We start from the raw sequence: 24,049 nt of genomic DNA, 5'->3' as shown, positions 1-24,049 counted from the left end.
TTAGAACAAAAGTGAATTTGGAGAAAGCCTAGATGCATGAAGGGTTGTTTTGTTATGTATTGCATGACAAGTCTATTCTAGAATCTTAAAATAAAAACTCTTAAGTTCAAAAAAATAAACAGCCAGAGGATAGTAGTGATGATAAGATTGGGGAGGAGATGGAAATCTTTATATAACTGGTGGTTTCTCTCTGTCTCTCCCTTCCTAAACAGCTCTCCCTCCCTAGCTAAACAGCTATGAAAGCAAAAACAGAGAGAACTATTGTGATTAAAACTAGAAGAGAACTCAGGAACTGGAGGATGTTTTCTTGATGCTTTGGTTTGGACATCATGTGTTATCTAAAGAGTGAGACTGGAGAACCTGTCTTCCACCCTCAGTAACATCCATTAGACTTGAGTATGGACAGTTCCAAACATCAAGAATTAAAATCTCCTTCCTGTTTGCTTTATAAATTTTTCCCAACAGATTCATCTCTCTTACTGTTTTATTTTGACTGTTATTTAAATTTGTTGGCATTATCTGAACACCAGCTAGTAAATGGGAAGTGGGGCAGGATGGTTGACCAGAGACAGGAAGGACAGAAGGGTGCCAGATGTCACAAAGAAGTTGGCCTCAGAGAGAAAATATATCTCACAGGAATAGCATTGGCATTAATCCAAGTTGTTTTGGAGTGAGAGGTAAACCAGTGTAGTAGAAAGGACATTAGACCAGAAGTCAGGGGACCTGGAGTCCCATTCTGCTGCAAACTGATTGAGTAAAGTTGTATATATCACTTAGCTTCTCTGGACCTCCATTTTTCATCTGGAAAATGAGAGCATGGGACCAAATGATCTCTTGAAGGTCCTTTCCAGTTGTTCTTCAGCTGTTTCAGTCATGTCCAACTCTTCATGACCCTATTTTCTTTCTTTTTTTTGGTGAGGCAATTGGGGTTAAGTGACTTGCCCAGGGTCACACAGCTAGTAAGTGTTATGTGTCTGAGGCAGGATTTGAACTCAGGTCCTCCTGACTCCAGGGCCAGTGCTCTATCCATTGTGCCACCTAGCTGCCCCTATTTGGGGTTTTCTTGGCAAAGATACTGGAGTGGTTTGCCATTTCCTTCTCCATCTCATTTTACAGATGAGAAAACTGAGGCCAATAAGGTTAAGTGATTTCCCCAGGGGCATCCAGCTAGTAGGTGTCTGAGGCCAGATTTGAACTTACGAAGATGAGTCTTCCTGACTCCAGCTCCTGCACTCTGTCCACTGTGCCACCTAGCAGCCTAATTGACTAATAGTCAATTCAACACACGTTTTATAAAGTACTTGCTATGGGCAAGGTAGCATGCTAGATGTTGAGAATACAAAGACAAAATGAAAAGTATATGAAACCTGAAGGAGCTTACATGTTTCTAAGAATTGAACGTTGCTACATTCTGCTCCTTCTTCTGTTCAAACTGGTCTGAAACAATCCATTGATAATATGAAAGTACTTCCTGTACTGGCTAAAGAAAGAGACCACCCTTCATAAACATAGGTGCCACTTCAAACACACATCCAGACAATGGAGAATGGATAGATTTCAATAGGTTTTCTTGAAGTGGGGATGGGTTTCACTGAACCATCCCCTCTCTAGCCTAGTCTCATTATAACCACACGTTTGGGCAGCATTTCTCTAATTCCTAGTGACTTAGAGCATTGTTTCATATGACTATTGATAATTTGGATTTCTTCTGAAAACTTCCTGTTCATATTCTTTGACCCTTTCTCATTATTATTTTACAGATATTATGATATCTCATATTTGTCAAAATACTAAAAAGCACCTTGATTATGAGCTGATGAAAGCTAATTATTATGATGACTAGTGATAGAGTTCTTTCATTTAATTTAATGAAGCAAATGAGGGTTCATCATGGAAAGAGGCAGCATGATAATAGGAAACTGGAACACAGAACTGGAGTCAAGTCAGATCTCCCCTCTGACACCTACTAGCTACCCAACCTTGGGCAATCACTTTAATGCTGAGACTCAATTTATTCTTCTTTAAAATGAGGATAAAGTCTTAGCACTTACCTGCAAACTGTGAGACCCCAGCAAGTCACTGAATGACCTGAATCTCAGTTTATCCATCTGTAGAGTGGAGGTAGTAAAAGCACTTTCTTCAGAGGGTTTTAGATCAAATGAGGGTAATATATGTAAAGTGCTTCACAAACCTGATAGTGCTATATACATGGAGCTGTTATCAGTATTTGACTGTCATCCCCAGAAAGTTTCACTAGCAAACTGCTGTCTGTGCAGTATGTGTAGTCACTCAGTGTTTGAGATTTAATCTGAAAGTGCCAAGAGATGGAAAGGAAGGGACTATGCAGATGTCCATTAGGGACCCATTTTGCTATATTAGGATGTCTGGAGACTTGACTTGTTTGTTCACTATGCAGTAAGCCAGGACAACACACAGCTGCCTCAGCTCAGTATGATTGAACAATGCTTCTGTTCAAGTCATGGGTGACCTACAAAAGACTGAGCATCTCATCCAGTATAAGTGTCCAGGGGCTTGTTAAAGCCTCTGCTTTAAGGATAATAGGTGACATAGGGCCTTACAAGCCAGGCTACCAGGCTGTGCAACCTAGCCCTTCCCCCAGCCTTCTATTTTCTTACATTAATACATATTTATGGAATAAAGCAAGCATTTCCATAACAATAGTACAATAAAAAAAGATGATTGTACATGGAACAGCAAATCTACTATGCACAACTTGCTGTTCCTTTCAAATATACAATAGAATTTTCATATAAATTTCTTTTTTATTCTCCTATTTTTTCCTTCTCTCCCCCCACTTTCCTAGAGATGGCTATCATTAGACAAAAATAGGTGTATATATTCATAAAATTATTCTATACATGTATTTGTCAGATCTTTCTCTGGATGAAGATAACGTCTTCCTTTATAGGTCCTTTATGGTTAATTTGTGTTTTTTTAATAGTCAAAATAACTTATTCACTCAAAGTCATTCTTAAAACAATATTGCTGTTATCATATACAATGTTTCTTGGTTCTGCTCATTTTGCTCTTCATTATTTCATGCAAGTCTTTCCACATTTTTATAAAATCATTGAGCTCTTCGTATTTTATAGCACAGTAGTATTCTATCACAATCATTTACCACAACTTGTCCAGCCATTCCCCAGTCAATAAAAAAATCGTTTTGTACTTCTTAAAGGGCCTCAACACTGGTCTTATGAATGCCATCTGCTACCTTCCAGCACTGGCATCAGACAAAAGCAGAAGTCGCTAACTTGGGAGAGCATGCAGTCCACTCCATGCTGCCTTCAGCAAAGGCCAACACCTCCCCACCAAAAAGAGTTGTGAAACACCCTCCGGACTTTGTCTAACTTAGACAGGACTGTGGCTAATTGACTCATTGGTGGGCAGCAGACCACGGAGTATGCAGTGTTCTTCTACTTGAATTAATTCAGAGGCTGAATCAACTTCCTTATGACTTGCATGGATGAAATCTCCCATCTCCAAGTTAGTTGTTTTCAGAGAATGTTAAATATTGAGGGAATGAATTATGTTAAATGTCCACTGCACAAAACTGCTGGTAGAGCTTGGAAAGCCTTTAGTATGCTATGCTAGAAGGATCCCAGGAATGGAGGCCAAAAGGTCTGTGCTCTAGAGTCACCTCAAATTAACCATGGGACCACAAGTTCCTTAACCACTTTGGATCTTTGTTTTCTCATCTGTATAACGTGAGAGCCAGCTAGGCAGTGCAGGGGATAGATATAGTGTTGGCCTTGGGGTGAGGAAGACTCTTCTTCATGAGTTTAAATACAGCCTCAGACACACTAGCTGTGTGACCCTGGACAAGTCACTTTTTAAAATAATTTCCATATTAGCCATGTTGCAAAAGAAAATACAGAGCCCCTCCTAAAAAAAAAAAAAAACTCGAGAAAATTTTTTGAAGTTTTTAAAGGTATGCTTTGATCTGCATTCAGACTCCATCAGTTTTTTCTCTGGAGGTAGACAGCATTTTTCATCATGAGTTCTTGAGAATTGTCTCTTATGTTTTATTCTTAAAAAATATCTCACCATGCCACCCCTCTCCTAAACATTTTTCAGTGGCTCACTATTTCGGCAAGACACTTAACCTGTTTGCCTCAGTTTCGTCATCTGTAAAAAATGAGCTGGAGAAGGAACTTCTCTATCTTTACCAGGAAAACCCCAAATGAGGTCATGAAGAGTTGGACATGACTGAAATGAGTCAACAACAAAAACATAATATGAGAGTCCAAAGATAAACTCCTCCGTGAAGTCTTCTCCACCCCCCTAACTTAGCAGTTCTTAAACTACAATCCATGAACTTATATTACAATATTTTGACAACTATCTCAATATAAATTAGTTTCCTTTTTAATCCTATGTTTTATTTTATACATTTAAAAATGTTATTCTGAGAAGGGGGTGAAAGACTTCACCAGACGGCCAAAGGTCCATGATACACAAAAATGTTAAGGACCGCTCACCTCCCAGTGTGATCCTTCCCTGATCTGATCTCCTTGTGCTCTTATTCCCGTAGCATGACCTAATTGGCTTTCTATTTATTCGTGTACATTCCTAACCATCCTTAGTATATTCTAGCTTCTTGCAATTGGAGACCAAAGTCTTATTTGGGTTTGTATCTCCCTAATCTAGTCTGTTCCATTTATCGATTTTATTTTTTAACCAGGACCAAATGGTTTTTGTGAGTGCTGCTTTGTAATATAGTTGGAGGTCTAGAAGTGCCTTCTCCTTTCATTGTTTCTTTTATATTCTAGATCTTTTATCTTTCTCCCTTTCTCTCCAGTGTCAAGAAAGGACATTACCTCTTCTAAACACTTGATAAATTGCTGTTCAAGGAAAGAATAAATGAAGGACTAGATGGTGCTAACATTTTCTGATTTGATGAATTCCCCACCCACCCCCCCAGATTTAAAATGTTTATTTGTCTTAACATGACTCTTCTCTCTTAGAGAGAAATATGACCTATGAAAATAAATTTTTGGCAGCTTAGCGGTCAGAGTATTTAGGGGCTGCAGAGTTGGAGGCCCTCAGATCTTTGCTCAGTGCTTGGGCCATTGAATCTCAGGAGGAGGAAGAGGAGGAATGCCCCCCGACTCTGCTAGTGACTGAGCAGCGTCCCCTGGTTAGGTTCCCTGACACCGAGGGATAGGAAACCCCGAACCTAACAAAAGCCTCTGGTCTTCTCCAGTGGAGTCCATAGGATACATTGTGCAGTAAGGGAGGGGGAAAGCAACAGAATTAAGGACCAGAATCAGGGACGAGAAAGCTAAGTTATTAAAAAGACATTACAAAGTGTGGGGGGTGGCAATAGAAAAGAGGTGGTGGTGGATATCATGCCTTTAGTGTTTCATCTTCATGTTGACCCGACCCACAGAGGGAGGGTTTTGCCCTCGGGCAGGGTCACCAATTGAACAAGTTCACTATAGCATCTATCAAAGTGCATTTTAACAGGTCTGCTCTTTGGCCTATAACCCTATTGTCTGGTGTCTAAGGTCTCTAGTCAGTTTGCTCTGAATTCCTTTTTTTTTTCCTCCTATTTTCTTTCTCAAAGAATGCTGAAACAACTTAAGAGAGTGAACCTTTTGTCAAAAGACAGACCCTCCTGGTGCTGACAAGAGGCCATTTCTGTTGGGAAAAAATGAGCTGTGGGGCATGATTCAGATTCAGGGAAGAAAAAAAAATGGAAGCTGGAGCCATGATGTCAGGTTGACCATCGGCACTTTCCTCATCGTAATCATTTTGCCAAAACAAACTGCATAAAAGGCTAGCGCCCTGGACTCATTGGTGGTTTCTTTCCGTGGTGGTGGGGAGGCTTCACTCCGGTTGCTGGCTGGTGTTACTCTGCGTCCCGTCTCCCAACTGGGGTAAACATTTGGTGAAACCAAATGTTTCCATGGAATCTGATGGGTTTTGTGAAGGTCATCCATTCACAAGACACACGTTGAGGAAGATGTAGCAAGGCAAATGCCCGTCCATTTCTCCATGCACAAGAGACAGATCTCATTCTACAACAGCTGCAGAAATGTGGATTAAGCCTGGAATGAGGGCGGATGGTGGTTACTCACGTCTGATGCAGCTCTAGGAGGTCTGACTTGGCCACCAGTCATCTATGTCTTAATGGATGTAAGGAGACTAAGTCAATTATGGCTCAGCCTTTGGAGCAGGACTGAACTCAATTTTACCTCTGATGTGATTCAGTGTGTTCAGTGGCCTGTAGGTTAGAGGTGACCAGGCTGGACAACAGGGAATTCCCTAGTGCTATCTCAGTTGAGATTCTCTCTCTTATTCTCTCTCTCTCTCTCCCTCTCTCTCTTCCCCTTTTGTAGTCCAGGTTAAGTGACTTGGCCAGGGTCACATAGCTAGTAAGAGTCTGAGGCTGAATTTGAACTCAAGTCCTGCAGACTCCAGGGCCAGTGCTCTATCCACTGTGTCACCTGGCTACCCTATCAGTCTAGATTCTGAAGCACCAAGCAAGCCTCAAGGGAAAGGAGTCCTATTGCATTTTCCCCTTATTGTCTTTTACTTCCTCAAGAAATCATTAACTTAAGTGAAAATCCATGTGCCAATATTTTTAGCCCCAATCTAAAAATTATCAAAAGTCTCAAATGAACTCACCTTTCTCTCAAAATCTATTCCTCCTTTTGACTTCCTTATTTTTGCTAATGGTACTGCTTTTCTCCCAGTGAGGCAGGCATGAAATCAGGGAGTCATCTTTGAATTCTTCTTCATTACACCTCTCTCCCATCTCTAGTCACTAATCTACCTTTTCATATTGCCCTTACGTTTCACCAAGTGCACCCTGCCAAGGCTTAGCCTTGGATAACTCCCACTCTCTACTACCTTTACTCCTACACACATAATACTGAAAGTGGCAAAAATCACACAACCATTCTGACTGGGTCTACTACAAATTTATATTATACAAACTCAACTGGGCCCTACTATGCAATTTTACTATACTTTCCTTATCAAATTATTATCTTTGTTTCTGTAGCAGCTCTGCCAAACCTTCTCATCCCTCCTCAAATCTCCCATGACTCCTTCTCCCCACAAACTCTCGGATAAGAACTTTGCCTTATACTTTACAGAAAAAAAATTGAGGTCATCCACTATAAGCTCCCTTTTCTTCCCTCTTCATCTCATGTTACTCATGCACCTTCTGCCATTATCTCCTCCCATGAAGAGGTGACCTTACTCCTTACCAAGGCTCACCCCTCCACCTGCACAAGTGATCCAATTGCATCCTATCTCCTCCCAACACATTGTCCCCTGTCATTCCTATTATGCCACTTATCTTCAATCTCTCCTTGTATATTGGCTCCTTCCCTACTGCCTACAAACATGCCCATATCTCCACTCTCCTCAAAACCCCTCCCTTGATTCATTCATCCCTGCTAACTATTGTCCTTTATCTCTTCTGGCTTTTGCGGCCAAACTCCTCAAGAAAGCCATCAACAATATGTGCCTCCACTTTCTAGCCTCTCACTTTCTTCTTAACCCCTTACAACCTGTCTTCCAACCTCATCAATCCAATGTAACTGCTCTTTGCAAAGTTACTAACGATCTTTCATTTACCAAATCCAATGGCCTTTTCTCAATCCTCATCCTTCTTGACCTCTCTGCAGCCTTTGACACTTAATCCTCCTCTTCTCGATATTCTCTTCTCTCTAGGTTTTTGAGACACACTCTCTCCTGGTTCTCCTCCTTCCTCCCTGACTGCTCCTTCTCTGTCTCCTTTGCTAGATCCTCATCCAGATGAAGACCTCTAACCATAGGTGTCCCTCAGGGTTCTGTCCTGGGCCCTCTTCTCTTCTCTTCTCCCTCTCTACTGCTTCACTCATCGGCAAAGATAACACTAGAACCTTTCTCTTGACCCCTTAAACCCGGGACTTTCTAGTTTGGCCCACTCATGTGTCTCCAGGAGAGCAGGAGACATGCCTCAATCATCTTATGCCTGCCTGAGGACCTAGCACAATATATTTACCATCTGGAACATACATTAAAAATATAGTGTTTGGATGGCAGGAATTGCTCACCAAATCTGGAGATTCCAAGCACAAAGCTGGAGGGGAAGAGCAAATTATCTTCTCAAAGATAATTAGGGAAAAGGAAAAGAACCTATATGTTCTAAAATGTTTATAGCAGCTCTCTTTGTGGTGGCAAAGAACTGGAAATTGAGGGGATGCCCATCCATTGGGGAATGGCTGAACAAGTTGTGGTATATGATTGTGATAGAATACTACTGTGCTATAAGAAATGATGAGTTCTGTGGCAGCTGGGTGGAGCAGTTGATAGAGCACCTGCCCTGGAGTCACTTGGTCCTGATTTTAAATCCAGCCTCAGGCACTTGACACTTACTAGCTGTGTGACCCTGGGCAAGTCACTTAGCCTGAATTGCCTCGCCAAAAAAAGAAAATTTCTAGAGGCAACTAGGTGGTACAGTGGGTAGAGCACTGGCCCTGGAATCAAGAGGACCTGAGTTCAAATCTGGTAGCTATGTGACCCTAGGCAAGTCACTTAAACCTGATTGTCTTGCCAGAAAAAAAAAAAGAAAAAGAAAGAAAGAAAAGATGAGTTCAATGATCTTTAGAAAAACATGGAAGGACTTGTATGAAATAATCAAGAGTGAAACGAGCAGAACCAAAAGAACACTGTATACAGTAATAGCAGTATTGTTTTAGGAAAGACTTTGAGCAAATGAGTTATTTTGGCTATTATAAATACCCAAATTAACTATAAAGGACATATGAAGAAAGATGCTATTTGCATCCAGAGAAAGAACAGATAAATAGTAGTATGTATAGAATATTTTTACACATACATACCAATTTATATCTAATGGTAGCCATCTCTGGGAGTGAGGGGGAGAGGAAGGGAAAAAAAAGACATTTACATGATAATTTTGTTGTATATTTGAAAGGAATAGCAAGTTGTGCATAGTAGATTTGCAATTTCATGTGCAATCATCTTTTTTATTGTAGTGTTATGGAAATGCTTGTTTTATTCCATAAATTAAAAAGAAAATTTAAAAAAGAAAAAGAAAGAATGAAAAATACATGTGAGTCCTGCCTACTGGAAACTACAGGCATTTATTTCAGTGAAAATCAGGGCTGTTTCTGAATCACCCACATACCAGTTTCCCTGCTGAGAAGGTTACCTGAGTCACTGAACTTTTCTGTAAAGCCTTGCCTGCCTTGGGAAAGGAAGGAAAACACTTAGCTAGAAGGCAAAGCCAAATATTCCAACGGGAAGGTGCAAATTGTTTCCTTGAAATGCTCTGAACTCAGCTGGAGGTTAATATTTTGTTTGCTTTCCTGGTCAGAAATTTGGTGTTTTCTTCATTTGGATCTACTATTTACTTATGTGTGACCTTGGTCATTCAGTCAGCAAACATTTGGTAGGTGTCTACTTCCTGCCAGGCACCAGTGCTAAGCCCTAGGAATACAAAGAAAGGCAAAGGACAGTCCATGCCCTCAAGGAAGGGGGGGGTCAGGTGCTTCTGTGAGCATCGGTTTCCTCCTCTACAAAATGAGGGCCTTGCACTGGACCATAGCCCCGTCCAGCTCTTCTTGACCCCTTAGCATCCCTCTGGCTGACAACTCCGGCCAAGGACCATAAAGGCATAACCCATCCCAGGCCATGCCAGCACTCTACCGTTCCTAGAAACAAGAACTGTTCAAGTTTCCCAGCCAAGAATAGAGTGGACAGTGGTCACTAGTGAAATGGGAGGCAGCTTCCTGCCACCAAAACAGCCCAGCCTCTGCAGGCCTCCAGACAAGGTGCTCTGGCTTTTTGCACAGGCTGCTTGCCCAGGGTACTTTTGCTCTTGGCTTTCCAATCAGAACTGCAGATGTTCCCTTGCTTGGTTTTTAGTTTAGCTTTGTTTTCACCCTCATGTGCACACTCTTTGGGCTTATAAAAATCTAGGATAAGGCTTTAAATAGGCTTGTAGGTACCAAACCATAAGATAAGAGAAATCTGCCTTTCTTTATCATGCATTGAGGTCAACAGTGGGTGGAGCTCAGGGGCTGGAGTCAGGAAGACCTGAGTTCAAATGTGGCCTTAGATACATATTAGCTGTTTAACCCTGGGTAAGTCATTTAATCCTGTTTACCTCAGCTTCCTCATCTGTAAAATGAGCTGGAGAAGGAAATGGCAAATCACACCAGTATCTTTGTCAAGAAAACCCTGAATGGGGTCATGAAGAGTCAGGCACTACTGAAATGACTGAACAACAACCACACCACCATAAGCTCTGCCTCCGTTGTAAGTAGAATGGAGACAGCCTGGGCAGCATATCCTGGGATGTTGGCACTGCCCTGTACATGCCATCAGAGTAGAAGACACCTTAGCTGGCAGTAAAGAGCTCTTGGTGCGGGAGTAAGGTGGAAGAATCCTTATCGGCCCAACTCATATTCAGGACTTAGCAGTCATCAGACAGGCAGCCAGGCTCCGACCCTGAGAGAAAAGAGCTGAGTTGACATTGCCCTTGAAATAGGGCCGAGTAATTGTACCTCCTGCCACCCTCCTGAGTCTGGCACAGGCCCAGAGATTGTAGCACAATGCCTATGCTCCTGACAAACATTAGAACACATCTATCTTGTCTGCTGGGCTTGTTTAAACCATGTGAGGCAAATTAAGTGCTGAATTAATATTTAATCAAAGCCACAATTCACACTTAAAGACATCACAGTGTTTAGTCTTTCTGAAGGCAGCCAAGTCAAGGAAGAAGCACCAACCTTAACCTGGACTGGGGCCGGTGCAAGGTCGGGGATTCACAGCAGGGCCGTGTGTAGATTCCTAGCTTGAAGAGCGTTCCCCAGAATGCCTGGAGCTCAGAGAAAGCCACAAGGCCTGTTTCCTCTCCTCATATAACAGCCGGCTCCAACTATAGGCACATGGTGCCCTGAGGCAAGGGAGCATCCCTAGGGAAAGGCATATGGCCTTGGTAGAGTACCATTCTGCCTAAATGCCAACTTCAGCCCCCCCACCAGATGCATGCTGTGCCTGGAGCTGAAAATTGATGCTATTTCTTAGTGAGCACAAATGTTCTTTGCGTGGGCTGATCAAAGATTCTGGCAGAGCTTGAGGGCATTGGGTAAAATATTAGACCTGGCCAGCTGAGGAACTGAGGTACTAATTTTGTTCCTAGAAAGGGTTATTTGTTCTTCCACGTGCATTTAAATGGCATATTTCCAGCCTAAACTCAAAACTGACTCCCTTCATGTACTGCAGACAATACTGCAGACAAACTGGATTATTCCTATTCTATGAAATTTTTCCTCAGTTTCCTATGTCTGTGCCTTTGCTCACATTGTTCCCTAGACCCAGAATTTCCTTCCTAGGGATGTGGAATGTGTGATTGGGCATGTGAGAGCCCTATGTTTCTAGTCTTTTAGCCAATTGAGATAACCCTAGAAAGCCCTATGGGGCATCGAGGTGGCTCAGTGGGTAGTGAGCTCTACTTGGAATCATCTTCATGAGTTCAACTGTGGCCTCAGACACTTACTAGCTGTGTAACCCTGGCAAGTCACTTACCCCTGTTTGCCTCAGTTTCCTCATCTGTAAAATGAGCTGGAGAAGGAAATGGCAAACCACTCCAGAATCTTTTCCAAGAAAACTCCAAATAAGGTCACAAAGAGTCGGACAGGACTGAATAACAACAACAAAGAAAGTCTCTGTTCCCCCAATTTCCACTTTTTTGAAATAACATCCAAAGTCAGCTTATGCAACCTTCCCCATAAAGACATCCTTTTTTTCCCAAATCAGTCAAGCAGCTTTTCAAAGCCTTTAACATAAAACCAGGGAGTAATGAGTCTGATGTGTCCATGGACAAATCATTTGAGTTCTCTAGGACATAGTTCCCTTATCTGTAAAATGCAGAAGCTGGATTTTAAGATCCCATAATCTGTGTAGGGAGGGCAGAGGCCGTTTGGTAATATGCTTGTGTGTAAACATTAAAAGAGAACACAACTGGTTTGTTCAGATGTCCGGCCACTCAGTTTCTGAAGAACTGTCTAACGAATTAATGTTTAATGAGACTTTGCCATGTTCCATCATTTTGATGGTCTGCAGTCTGGCCTCCGCCTACTCTAGGGATGGATTTTATTTTACACACGAGCACTTCTCTGGTGGGCTCTGTCCTTTGACTTGACTTTGGGGACATACCCCAGAATCCTGTGCAATTCAGAGAGATGCTTTGGCCTTCTGCCGGGCCTTGTTCCTGGACCAAACCAGGACCTTCCTGATCCTTTGGGTAAGAAGAGGAAAGTCTTTCAGAAACCCATGGCGACTGGCAGAGAAGAATGCTGGACTAAGATCGAGATGAATAACAACCATTGGGTTTCCCAAGGTGAACCTTAGGAATTGTACAGAAATTCACAGTCTTTCATTTCCAGCAGTCTTATAGCCAGGTGCTGTAACACCAGTCCTTTCTCTGCCAGATGTCTCACATTTTCATGCCTCCTCTGCTCATCTCTACTGTCCTTACCCATTTTCTGAGTCCACTTTTTCTACCAGCTTATTACTCATGTGGCTCCATTCTAAGGGGAAATTGGACACAATCGGTTCTTTTTATCCCAGGCCCTTTTGGGGTGGTGTAATGTGTGATTGGACATGTGACAGCCCTAGGCTCTAGTCTTTTGGTCAGTTGGAGTAACCTAGAAAGTCCTATGGGTCTATCTATCCAAGGAATTGTAGGGGACATCTTTTATAGAACTGAAAGAAACATTGGAGATCAACCAATCCAGCTGTCTTGTTGTTGTCATTGTTCAGTCCTTTCAGTTGTGTCCAACTCTTCATGACCCCATTTGGGGTTTTCTTTGCAAAAATACTGGAGTGTTTTGCCATTTTCTTCTCCAGCTCATTTGACATATGGGGAAACTGAGGCAAACAGGGTGAAGTGACTTGCCCAGGGTTACACAGCTAGTCAGTGTCTGAGGCCAGATTTGAATGCAAGAAGATGCGTCTTCCTGACTCCAAGCCTGGTATTCTATCCACTGCACCACCCAGCTGCCCCTGTCTCATGTCACAGATGTAAAAACTGAACCTCAAAGAGATGAAACGTCTTATCACACATGAAGCCAAGAGAACTGGTGTTCAAATCCAAGTCTTCTGACTTCAGATGTAATCAAAGGATCAGAGCTGTGGACAGAAGGGACCTCAGATGCCATCTGGTCTAACCCTCTCGTTTCACAGATGAAGAAGCCTATGGAGGCTGACTTGTGCGAGTCAGGTAATAGACAGATATTAGGCAACCTAGGTGGGATTAGAGCCCAGGTTCTTGAGTTGAGGGAGCCCAGTCTTTTCCCTTTGTCCCATGCTGCCTTTCTTTGATATGGAAGCATAGGGTAGTTAGGGCAGATGGACTCAGTGACACCCACTTCTACTCCCTTGGCTGGGATGCATGATGCTGCTGTGAGATGAACTCGCCAGAGTACCCAAGGAGCTAGGGAGGCAGCAAGCAGTCTCTGCAAACTCAAGGCATCCTAGTGGCACAATGGATAGAGTGTTGGACTTGGAGTTAGGAAGGCCTGAGTTCAAATGCTGATGCAGACACTTATTTAGCTACAAGACCCTGGGCAAGTCACACCTCTCTGTTTCAGTTCCTTACCCACAACGTGAGGCTAATAATAGTTCCTACTTCAGAGTTGGTGGGAGGATCAACCAAGTTAACATATAGAAACCTTTAAGTAATAATAATAGCAAACATTTGTATAGCACCTACTATGTACCAGGCGCTTCACAAATATGATCTCATTTTATCCTCACAACAACCTTGGGAGGTAGGTGCTGTAATTATCCCTTTTACAGATGAAGAAACTGAGGTTAAGTGATACACCCAGGGTCGCACAGCTAGTGCAAGTGTCAGACTGGATTTGAACTCAAGTCTTCCTGACTCCAGGCCTAGCACTCTCTCCACTGTGCCACTTAGCTGCCTCTAAAGTACTACATAAATGCTAGCTAATATTAGTGGAAAGCTGAGGTCTGGGCTGGGGCCCTAGCATCAAGTATGAATTCAGGTAAGTCCTCCTCTAAGCAGGAGCTGCCTTTGAAAGCTTTGCATTCAGGTTTCTCTGTGTGGTAAACAGTGCAGATCCCTGTGTGCTGAATGGATCAAGAGCGTTTCAGTCCTGGTGGGAAAATTGACAAAGACATAGGAGCAGAAATAAGATGAGATCAGGATTCTTCTTCCAGGAGCTTGCTTCTAACTCCAGGACATTAAGTTATAGATTAGAGACCTGAAAGGGGAAATAAGAACACTCCAGGTGGAGCTTGTAGGAGGAAAGGCCTTATTTTGTCTTTACCTGCCAGAAGGACCAGAACCATCCCTGGGCTTTGAGAGAAAACATAGAAAGAATGATCCTTAAGATTAAACTCATGCCCCCTTGCCAAGGGAAAACTCTTTGCAAGGGCATAATATGCCCAAATAAGTCCATCTTCATTCAGGGGTGGGGAACCTGTGGCCCTGAGACCTGTGGCCTCGAGGCCCTAGGTTCCCCATCCCTGGATTAGATCAATTCCCTTCCATTCTGACCTTGACCAAATTTACTTTCTATGAGGCAAAAATTTAATATAGGCACCCTAAGGTGAGGGTTTTGTTAGAAAGAGATGGTGGACTGCATTCTGTTTCACATTAGCAGATCTTGATTTTATTTTTAAAAAGGGGGGGGGGGGCAGCCCTGAATCCAGAAGATCTGAATTCAAACCTTGCCTCAGACATTTACTAGCTGTGTGACCCTGGACATCACTTAACCTCTGTTTGCTCCAGCTTTCTCAATTATGAAATGAGGATAATAATAGCTCCTATTTCACAAGGTTGTTGTGACGATCCAAGATGTTTGTAAAAAGTGCTTAACTACAAGAAATGATGCATTCAATGATCTTAGAAAAACACGGAAAGACTTGCGTGAAATAATGAAGAGCAAAATGATCAGAACCAAGAGAATGTTATATACAGAACCACAATTATTGTTTTAAAAACAACTTTGAGTGAATAAGTCACTTTGATACCCAAATTAACTATAAAGGACATATGACGAAAGACACTATCATGGGGCAGCTAGGTGGTGCAGTGGATAGAACACTGGACCTACAGTCAGGAGGACCTGAGTTCAAATCTGGCCTCAGACACATAACACTTACTATCTGTGTGACCCTGGGCAAGTCACCTCATTGCCTAACCAAAAAAAAAAAAAGACACTATCTGCATTCAGAGAAAGAACTGATAGATAGAAGTGTGTGTTGAATAATTTTATATATGAATGTATGTGTGTAAATATATATATATATATATATATATATGCCTATTTGTGTCTAATGGTAACCATCTCTAGGGTGAGAAGGGAAGAAAAAAGGGAAAAAATTTATACAATAACTTCATTATATATGTTAAAGGAATAGCAAGTTGTACATAAGAGATTTTCAGTTTCATGTGCAATCATCTTTTTTATTATACTATGTTATAAAAATGCTTGTTCTATAAATTAAAAATAAAATAATTGTTTTTTTAAAGTGCTTAACATAGTGCCTGGCACGTAGTGGGGCTATATAAATGTTTATTTCCTTCCCTTCCCCCATCTAAAAAAATGTTTCTCAGTTGATAGTTGGGACTTGTTCTGTATCTTTGAACCCATCAGGGAAAAAGAAACACCACTCCTCAGCTGATTTGGTTTGTACAATGAACAGTCAAAGTGATGACTAGGAGAGAAGAGGGTTGATTCTGCTGTCATGGCTGGCAGGATCAGCAGGATGAAAACAAGAGTTTCTCTCTTCATCACATGAAGCCATACTTTATGCTCTGTTCAATATAGGCAGCCAGAGAGGAAGTACAACACGAAGTCTGCAATTTGTTTTTTATTGTGTAAGCAGAGGAGGCAGAAAGCTGTCTGAAAACTGGCTTGTAGTCGTTAACAAATGTCCCTAGAGAAGCAGCGTGTTATCGATTTGAGGCAGGGGACTGGACGGGCAGCTAGTGGTGCAGTGGCTAGAGCTATGGCCTTGGAATCAGAAGGACCTGAGTTCAAATGTGGCCTCAGACACTTGACACCTACTAACTGTGTGACCCTGGGAAAGTCATTTAACCCCAATTGCCTCACCAAAAAAAAAGCAAAAAAAAAAAAAAAGAGGCAGGGGACTAGAATCTAGTTACTTCAGCTTACTGAACCTCACTTTCATCATCCATAAATTGGGGTTAACTGCACTACCAGCCTCACAGGGTTGGTTATTGTGAACACAATCCTTTGTAAACCTGAGCTCATCAATTTCCACCTGGACGGGACTTTACAGGCCTTGTAGTCCAGCCCCTTCATTTTACAAATAAGAAGACTGACAGTCAAAGAGGTTAATGTCCCACAGTTAATGTAACCAGAGTCCCACAGCCAGTAAGTGGGTGGCATGGTGGAGAGTGCTAGACTTGAAGTCAGAAAGACCTGAATTCAAATCCTCCCTTGGATCATTACTAGCTGTGTGACCTTGGGCAAGTCACTTATCTTTCTGTGCTTCAGTTGCCTAAGCTGGAAAATTAGTTGGATTCAGTAGCCTCTAAGATCTCTGCCAGGTCTAAAAACAGTAAAGTCTCTGACTACTGGCCTCCCTGGCTCTCTTTAAATCCACCTAAAATTCCACCTCCTACAGGAAGCCTTCTCCAGTGCCTTCTTAATTCTGGTGCCTTCCCTCTGTTAATTATTTATATTATATATAGCTTGCTTTGCATGTTGTCTCCTTCACTAGATTGTAAGCTCCTTGAGGGCAGGGACTGTCTTTTGCCTCTTTTGTATCCCCCCAGCGCTTAGTACAGTGTCTGACATACAGTAGGCGCTTAATAAATGTTTAGTGAATGAATGAATAAGTTTATGATCCCCCTAAGATATAAGGCAAATGTCCAAAACAAATTCTGAACCTAGGACTTCATGACTCCAAGTCCAGTGCCTTCTGCATTGTACCACACTGTGCCACAGAAATGGGAGCCATTATGCCTTTCTGTCTTGTTTGGGTAATTAGCAGTGCTGTGCTGCAAGCTGGTAAACTGATCTCCATGGGTGCCCTGAAATTATAAGGAAACTATTTAGGTCCCCAAGAGAATCTTTTCAATTTCCATCCTCTCTGTTAGTGTGTTTTCTGAAAGGGGAGCCTGCCAACAGTAGGCCTGGGTTCCGCCCTCTGCCAATAGAGAGGTGATGGTGTAGCCAAGCAATGTTCCAGTCCTAATGGAAGGGAACCGATCTAGGCCATGCCACTCTGGTCTCCGGGGGCTGCTCAAAACTAACAACCTGTTAAAGTCTAAGTCTCTAGCTGTCCGCTGCAGAAAGGACACCATAAGCTGTAAGGCTGCTCTGTGGCTGTCCAGAGCAGGCCCCATCATTGTTAGGAACACTGGAATAGGAACGTTTCTACAGCTCTGATGAACTTTCTGTTGCCTTGTCTGCACCTAGTCTGATTCTTGGTTTGTGTTTTTTTTCTTCCTGTAGGTCTGTTCCTTATCCTAGGCTTGATACTCTACCCTGCTGGTTGGGGTTCCCAGAAGGCAATAAACTACTGTGGACATTATGCTTCTGCCTATAAACTAGGAGAATGCTCCTTAGGCTGGGCCTTCTACACGGCCATTGGTGGTACTGTCCTGACATTCATCTGTGCCGTTTTCTCAGCACAAGCCGAGATTGCCACGTCCAGTGACAAAGTACAAGAAGAAATTGAAGAAGGGAAAAACCTGATCTGCCTCCTTTAATTTGAGAAAGAAAGAGAGATCCGAGCCTGTTCTTCCCTAATTAACTTTGGAAAAGGATCCGCCTTCCTGTTTTCACTGATTGTGACCACCTGTGTGCCGTCAGGGGCCTGTTTCTACTGAAGCCATCCTTCATTCTCCCAGGTCTCTGAGGAACCAACAGGAAAAGACAGTGCATCTCAGAGAAGCTGGACACAAGCCGCCAATGGGGCAAGGTGGGGGAGGGAGTTTAGAAGCATGTAAATAGCATACAAACCGTGTTAAATAGCTGACAAATGCTGTCATTGTCAGATTGCATCTTCCCCAGAGCCCCTGAAGGATTCTGAGTTAAGTAATAAAGCCAGCAATCTTTATTCTGGACAGGATGAGACAGGAAACAAAGTTGGGGGTGTCAAAAGGGGTCTTTTCTCTGTGTTTTGAGAGTGTCTTCTACCATAAGTTTAGGACCCTTGTACAACAAACATCCATCAGAATGAGCTGGGGGGGTGAGGGGAGACTGCTGTCTAAAATGACTCCAAATACAGCTAACTGCCTGTTACAGAATACTTTGCTGGATGAAGATGAAACTACACTCAATCCCTGCAGGGGAGAAAACATGGATGTTAAAGGGGAAGCAGGATACTGTTATTGGGTCAAGGCACATACCTTCCTCGGTACCGTGCAAAGAAACTGAAGGCGATATTGACCTTGGTGTTGCAGCCCTTTGTAAGCTGGAGATGAGGTACCTTCTTGGGTTAGATGGGCCAAAAGTCAGTCTGGGATTGTAGAAACTGGGGGAAGATGAAAGTCTTACAATCCAGTGGTAATGAAGTTTTACCATCTTTGATCTTTTGAACACTTTGAAGGCTCTGGTTTCCTTCGTCCCATGGACACTAACACCTCTTTACACTTTAGGCTGTCGTATTAGTGAGTGTCCATAGCCAAAATAAGATCCCCTCCCCCAGGCTTCAGTGTCCAGACTTTTGGTCAGGTGCCCTTCTGGACCTAGCTAGGCTGGTCCTTGGCCAACAAACACAAAGTCTGTCACTAGGCCTTCACTTGAAGCCTTTCCAGCTTTGTAGGAGCTGCCACGGCTTGATTTTGGAGAAAGAAGGCAGGGTCACCTCCACGTCTAGAAGTGTCAGAGTAGGGCTTAGGTGGTAGCTACCTCTAAAATTAGAGATAAATGCTTTTCTTTCCTGAACATAGTCAAACAGGCTAGCCTGGTGGGGCCAACAGGCTGTCCCAGTTTCCAGTTCAAATGCAGATCTTGTGTTTTTCTCATGGTGTTAGGGCTTGGCTTCATTCAACTGCCAAAGGGAAGCTCATTCCCTTTCCTCATTCCAGAGACCGATGTCCCAGGGCCAGCTGTGGCCCATGCAAATGCTTAACTAAGGAGCCTTGCCAAATTCTCGGCATTTGTGGGGAGACATTTTCCCACTGTGTGTTCACCACGTTGCCGTCAGCTGTATCTCCAAATCTAGCAGCAACACCAGTAATACAGTTACCACAACTGACATTTTTTTTAACAAAACAAAACCAAACCAAAAAAAGACAGCTGGTCATGTGACTTTAGTTTTTCTAGGCATAGCAACTATTCCAGAGGACAGTCTTAAAGAAGATGAAATGACTGTAATGAAGGAATGCTTCCCCGGAATTGTAGCTTTCAAGAGTCAGTGGATCTGAAGACACCCATGGACCGGCCCTGCATGTGCAGGGCAAGTGGACAAACTCAGGAAGACTCCTTCCTGTCTGTGGAGAAGTTCTGCCAACCTTGGAAAGTGCCTTGGGGACCAGAAAGCACACCTGTGTTCACAGCTTTATCGTTTTGATTGATTCTGAACTTTAATTTTTAAACCATATTCATCATACTCCTCTCGAAACTACAGTCCCTGGTTTACAGGCATGAAGTCTTCATTTATGTTCCTTCATGTTCATGAATTGGCCAAATCTGGACATCCATAATTTAGGGGGAAAGAAAGGATTTCTGTGAAATTAGTTGATGCTGTTACTTCTTCTAATGTTTCAGAAAGTATCTAAAAATATATGTCAGTGAAATCAAATTGACTGCCAAATCCCAAGGAAACCTTCAAAGAGCCCTTTAGAGACGTGTCCTTATTTTTGCTTTCTTGCAACAACCTTTCGGCTTTGAGCATTGACTTGGCTGGAAACAACTATAGCCCTAATAGTTTGCTTAGCAGAATTTTTTCCATTCTGCTCAGTAAACCCAATTCATATGTTTTTCTTTGGATCTCTTGTATCAGAATCCTTAGGAAAATTCATGATCTTCTTGGGGGACGGGTATTCCTGCTGCAGTTCCTCTTCATGATGTGAAGGTGACCCTTGATTCCTGAAGTTCTGGCATGTTGTATCAATTCAATTTACTAAGCATTAAGCTGCTATTGTGCGCCACGCACAAAGTCGAAAAGGAAAACTGTTCTTGCTCATAAGGCCTTTCCCTTCTATCAGGCACAAAATCCTTTGAGTACAGGCGCCATGATGGTCTGAATATTTCTAGTTGTGGAGATGATCTTCACCAGAAGGCTGTGGATAATAATAAGAGCATTGGCTCTTGAGTCAAGCTACCTTTGTGACCTTGGACAAATCATACCCAACTTATGGTGGACATCAGTTTTCTCATCTGCAAATTGGGAGGATTAGAGTAGATGTTTTCTAAGGTCTTTTCCAGCTCTAGATCTATGATTCTAATTAAGAGCTCCCAAAATAATTGATTAGAAGTTGGGGCAGGGAGGAGGCTCAGCATATAATGAATCAAGTTAAAAATGATGATCACCTCAAACAATAGATCAAATGAATATCCAAAATTACAAAATGGAATTATGTTCTAATCACCTGAAAAGATGGCAACACAAAGATCATTGGAGTAAAGTACAAGAATAATTAAAAAGGTGATATAAAAAGAGTCTTTTTGTGGGGGGGGGAGGCTGCTTCCACATTTTGTTCTAGGAGTAAGCTGCTAAAACACTGAGCCTCTAGCTTTAGAACCTCTATCTAATCTGTGAGGCCTCACAGTAAATAGGATAAATTCACAGGTTTCATCCTAAATAATTCTAATATCAGGTGGGAATGAGTTCGGTGAAGGTTTCACCCTATTTCCTGTAACTCATCTAACTCACCCGCTCTTCTTCTTCCAGCCTATGTTCAGTAAGTTTCCACACTCAGCTGAGGGCCCGAGGATTGAGCCAACCACCTGGGAGATTTAAATCTTTTGCACCTTTAGAAGTGCTCCCAAATTTGGGCTTTCTAAGATTTTCTCCAGCAGCCCACTTCAAAAGCTGCATTATCACTACTGGGCTCTTGCCTTTCACCTGGTGATTGCAATCGATTAGAAGTGCACACACCTGCCATAATGCCAGGAGCAGCTAAAGCTTGACTGCAAGTTAGCCTGACCTAACTCCAGGAACCACCATGAGCTAAAGGATGAAAGTCGGCTCCGAAGCTGAGAAAGAAAGACTATTCAGGTCTTCCATTCTAACCACTAGTTCCCACTTTGACCCAAGTCCACAGTAAGTAGATCGTAAATCCTGTGACTCAGATGAAAAGGAAGAGGTGGGTGTTAAACTTGGTGATTCAGCTCTTTTTTTTTGAAGAGTGAATTCTCTGTCTCATTTTTGTTGTCTACACTAACAGCTTAGAATCTTCAACTGCATCTGTTATCACATATAATCCAAGGGTTAAAAAAGACTTCAGGTATTCTGGATTGGGGTTCAATCCTGTATTAAGGCTCTGACCGTAAAGTTTCTATGTAGGCACATAACCCAGCTTCATTGTTTGTTCAGTTATCGCTTTTAGGGCAAAGTATTACATTTTTATTCATTAGGCAAAGGTCTTTTCTTGATTTATCAACAAAATGTTCCAATGGCCATTTTTTTTCTCCTTCATTTCAACCCTCAAGACAATCTCAATCTCCTTTTTGAAGTCCAGCTAATTTCTATGGGCTTAAATAACTTCAAGAACCAAAAAGTCCCTTCTCTTTACATCATCATTATCATCACCTTCATCTGTGTGGCTGTTGTCTTGGCTGTAAGAATGCTGCTATCTCTACAGTTACTCTCTTCCCATCAATGACAAGTAAAGATGTAAACATTTGTGTCCAGAGCCAAAAAAAAACCCAAAAAACAAAAAAACAACTTATTTTCATTCTATTAGTTGGACCTTGCAGAATTTTCTTACAAAGTACCAAGAAAATGAAACCACTAAAAAACATCCCACATACTGAAACTGACCACATAACAGGGTATGGAAATCTACTTGGTGGGTAAAGGGCAGCAAAGATGACATTAGACCTTGACAGCTCAACGAGACTGAAAGAGCAAATAAACCAGCATGCACCCACCCACCACCAGGCATCTCTTTCCACCAAAACTTCCTGAAAATTGTCTTGGTCTGGACTCGGGTTATTCTGAATAGCTCTTTAAAAACCACTCAAGATGAAGACTATGCAGGGAAGAAATGCGGAAGTTAGCTGTTCATTTCTCAGCTCTTCCATTTTTCTAGCAGGTATAAAAAAGGGAAAAAAAAGATTAGTGGCAATATTCCTAATCCATTTCAGATGACCATCTCATAATGTCATGGAAAATGTCATGTACTTAGACTATTGCACCAGAAGAGTCCTATTTATTTTGCCTAAGTCTCCATTTCAGGCAAATCTGTAAGGTGTCCCGATGATGCTGAGTGAACTATGAGGCTCCTGAAATGTTTGCCAGTGGTTCTGTGGATTCTTTAAACCTGTGTGTTAACTCAACAATGTAACATATTGACTTGGGGTGGGGAGATATTTTTAATCATTTTCAATCTGTGGTTTGATAATCTTTTGTTAAACATGTACTCAGTAAAGTGCCATAGTCCTTCTTTTGAAGTGTAACATATTTAAAAGATATATATGTGTATGTATATATGTATATGTATGCACATATATATACACATACATGTATATATATCCACAAGTCTGTGAGAGATGTGCAATAACAAAGGCGTATGTTTTGTTTTTGAAAACTGGAGAAGAGTTGGAAAAGGGTTGGGGGGAGGGGGGAATCATCCTGTTCAAAGCAAAGGAGAGCTAAAAAGGTGGGCTTTGGCCTCATAAACCTATGGCAATCCTAATGTGCTATATAAACCAGAGAGAGAAAAGGAGAAGAAACTGATTGTTGGGGGGAGTTTAATCTCAATCGACAAAATCACTAGACTTTTTTTTTTTTTTTGGAAAGTTAAGCCTGAGGACCCAGGCCCAATTTTTTTTGCTAGTCTTTAATTTGAAATGTGAAGCTGCCAAACTGCTTTTATGTCAGGCTAATCTCTGGTAGCAAATATATATTATATATATATATATATATATAATCACTGAGGAGCTTCTATCTGAATATGCTTTTTTTTTCTACACTTATCATCAATGTGGGACCACTGCTTTGAGGCTATTTTCACACATCTCGCCTTAGCCACACCAGTCTTGCTTTTTAGTACAGGCATTTCCGTGTAATAACAGTGAGCAGAATTTTGTAAAAATCCTACTCCTGTAGTTACACATTTATATTTAGGAGTGATGACTCTGTAAGGCCAAAGGGATGGAAGTCAAAACTGTTTTCTTTGGAAATTGTGGTGAAACTACCCATTGGCCTGAGGCATCATGCGAGGGGGGGGGGGGATGTTGAGGGAGAACTTCAGTGCCCTTATGGTATGCGGCAGCCACTTGAGCCAAATAGAAATTAAACTGTGCTGATGGACTTAGTTTGAGCCAGTGATCATTTGTGGTACTCCTCTTGTGTTCTCAACTAACATGTTGTTTTTCTAGCATTGCCTAGGTTCCTGTGCACATGTATTTACTTTCTTTCCCACCCCCAAAAGATCTGAATTAAACTAGACTTTATAAACCTATTCTGAATGTGTCTGATTATATTGATTTGACTGCTGTGGACAGCTTCCTGATCAAGGAATTATTGTACATAGACTCTATGCTAATCTCATGGGGCTTTTGATAGGAAAAAAAAGTTTCCAAGTGGACTAAAACTTCTATTTATAGGTAATGCTACATATCTTTATTTAAAGATAAGGATATAAAACAACTGTTGAGAAGAGTCTCAAAATTAACGGTCATGGAGGGAGGAAAAACAGAAAATGTAGGTAGAGGATTAATCCAGAAAGTCAAGCTGCAGTACTGAATACAAAAGCATTTTTGTTTTTGTTTTTGTTTTGAGGGACAATGGGAAAGTCTCCAACTCCATTTCTGACCTGTTGGTTTTTTTGGGTGTGTGTGTGTGTGTGTGTGTGTGTGTGTGTGTGTGTGTGTGTGTG

The 24,049-nt window shown here is 42.0% G+C and overlaps 1 protein-coding gene across 1 annotated transcript in view; it reads left to right on the top strand.

The window, feature by feature from the left end:
- The window catches only part of LHFPL2 (LHFPL tetraspan subfamily member 2), a 40,306-nt gene extending 16,674 nt beyond the window's left edge, over positions 1-23,632 (top strand). The window contains exon 2 of the mRNA XM_027863478.1: positions 17,508-23,632. Coding sequence (XP_027719279.1) covers positions 17,508-17,764 — 257 coding nt within the window. The 3' untranslated portion in view covers positions 17,765-23,632. The remainder of the gene's footprint in view (positions 1-17,507) is intronic.
- The last annotated feature ends 417 nt before the right edge of the window (positions 23,633-24,049 follow it).

The sequence above is a fragment of the Vombatus ursinus genome, unplaced genomic scaffold (assembly GCF_900497805.2).
Source record: "Vombatus ursinus unplaced genomic scaffold, bare-nosed wombat genome assembly UNPS02014772.1, whole genome shotgun sequence".
NCBI lineage: Eukaryota > Metazoa > Chordata > Mammalia > Diprotodontia > Vombatidae > Vombatus > Vombatus ursinus.
This window is presented reverse-complemented; position numbering and strand designations above follow the sequence as displayed.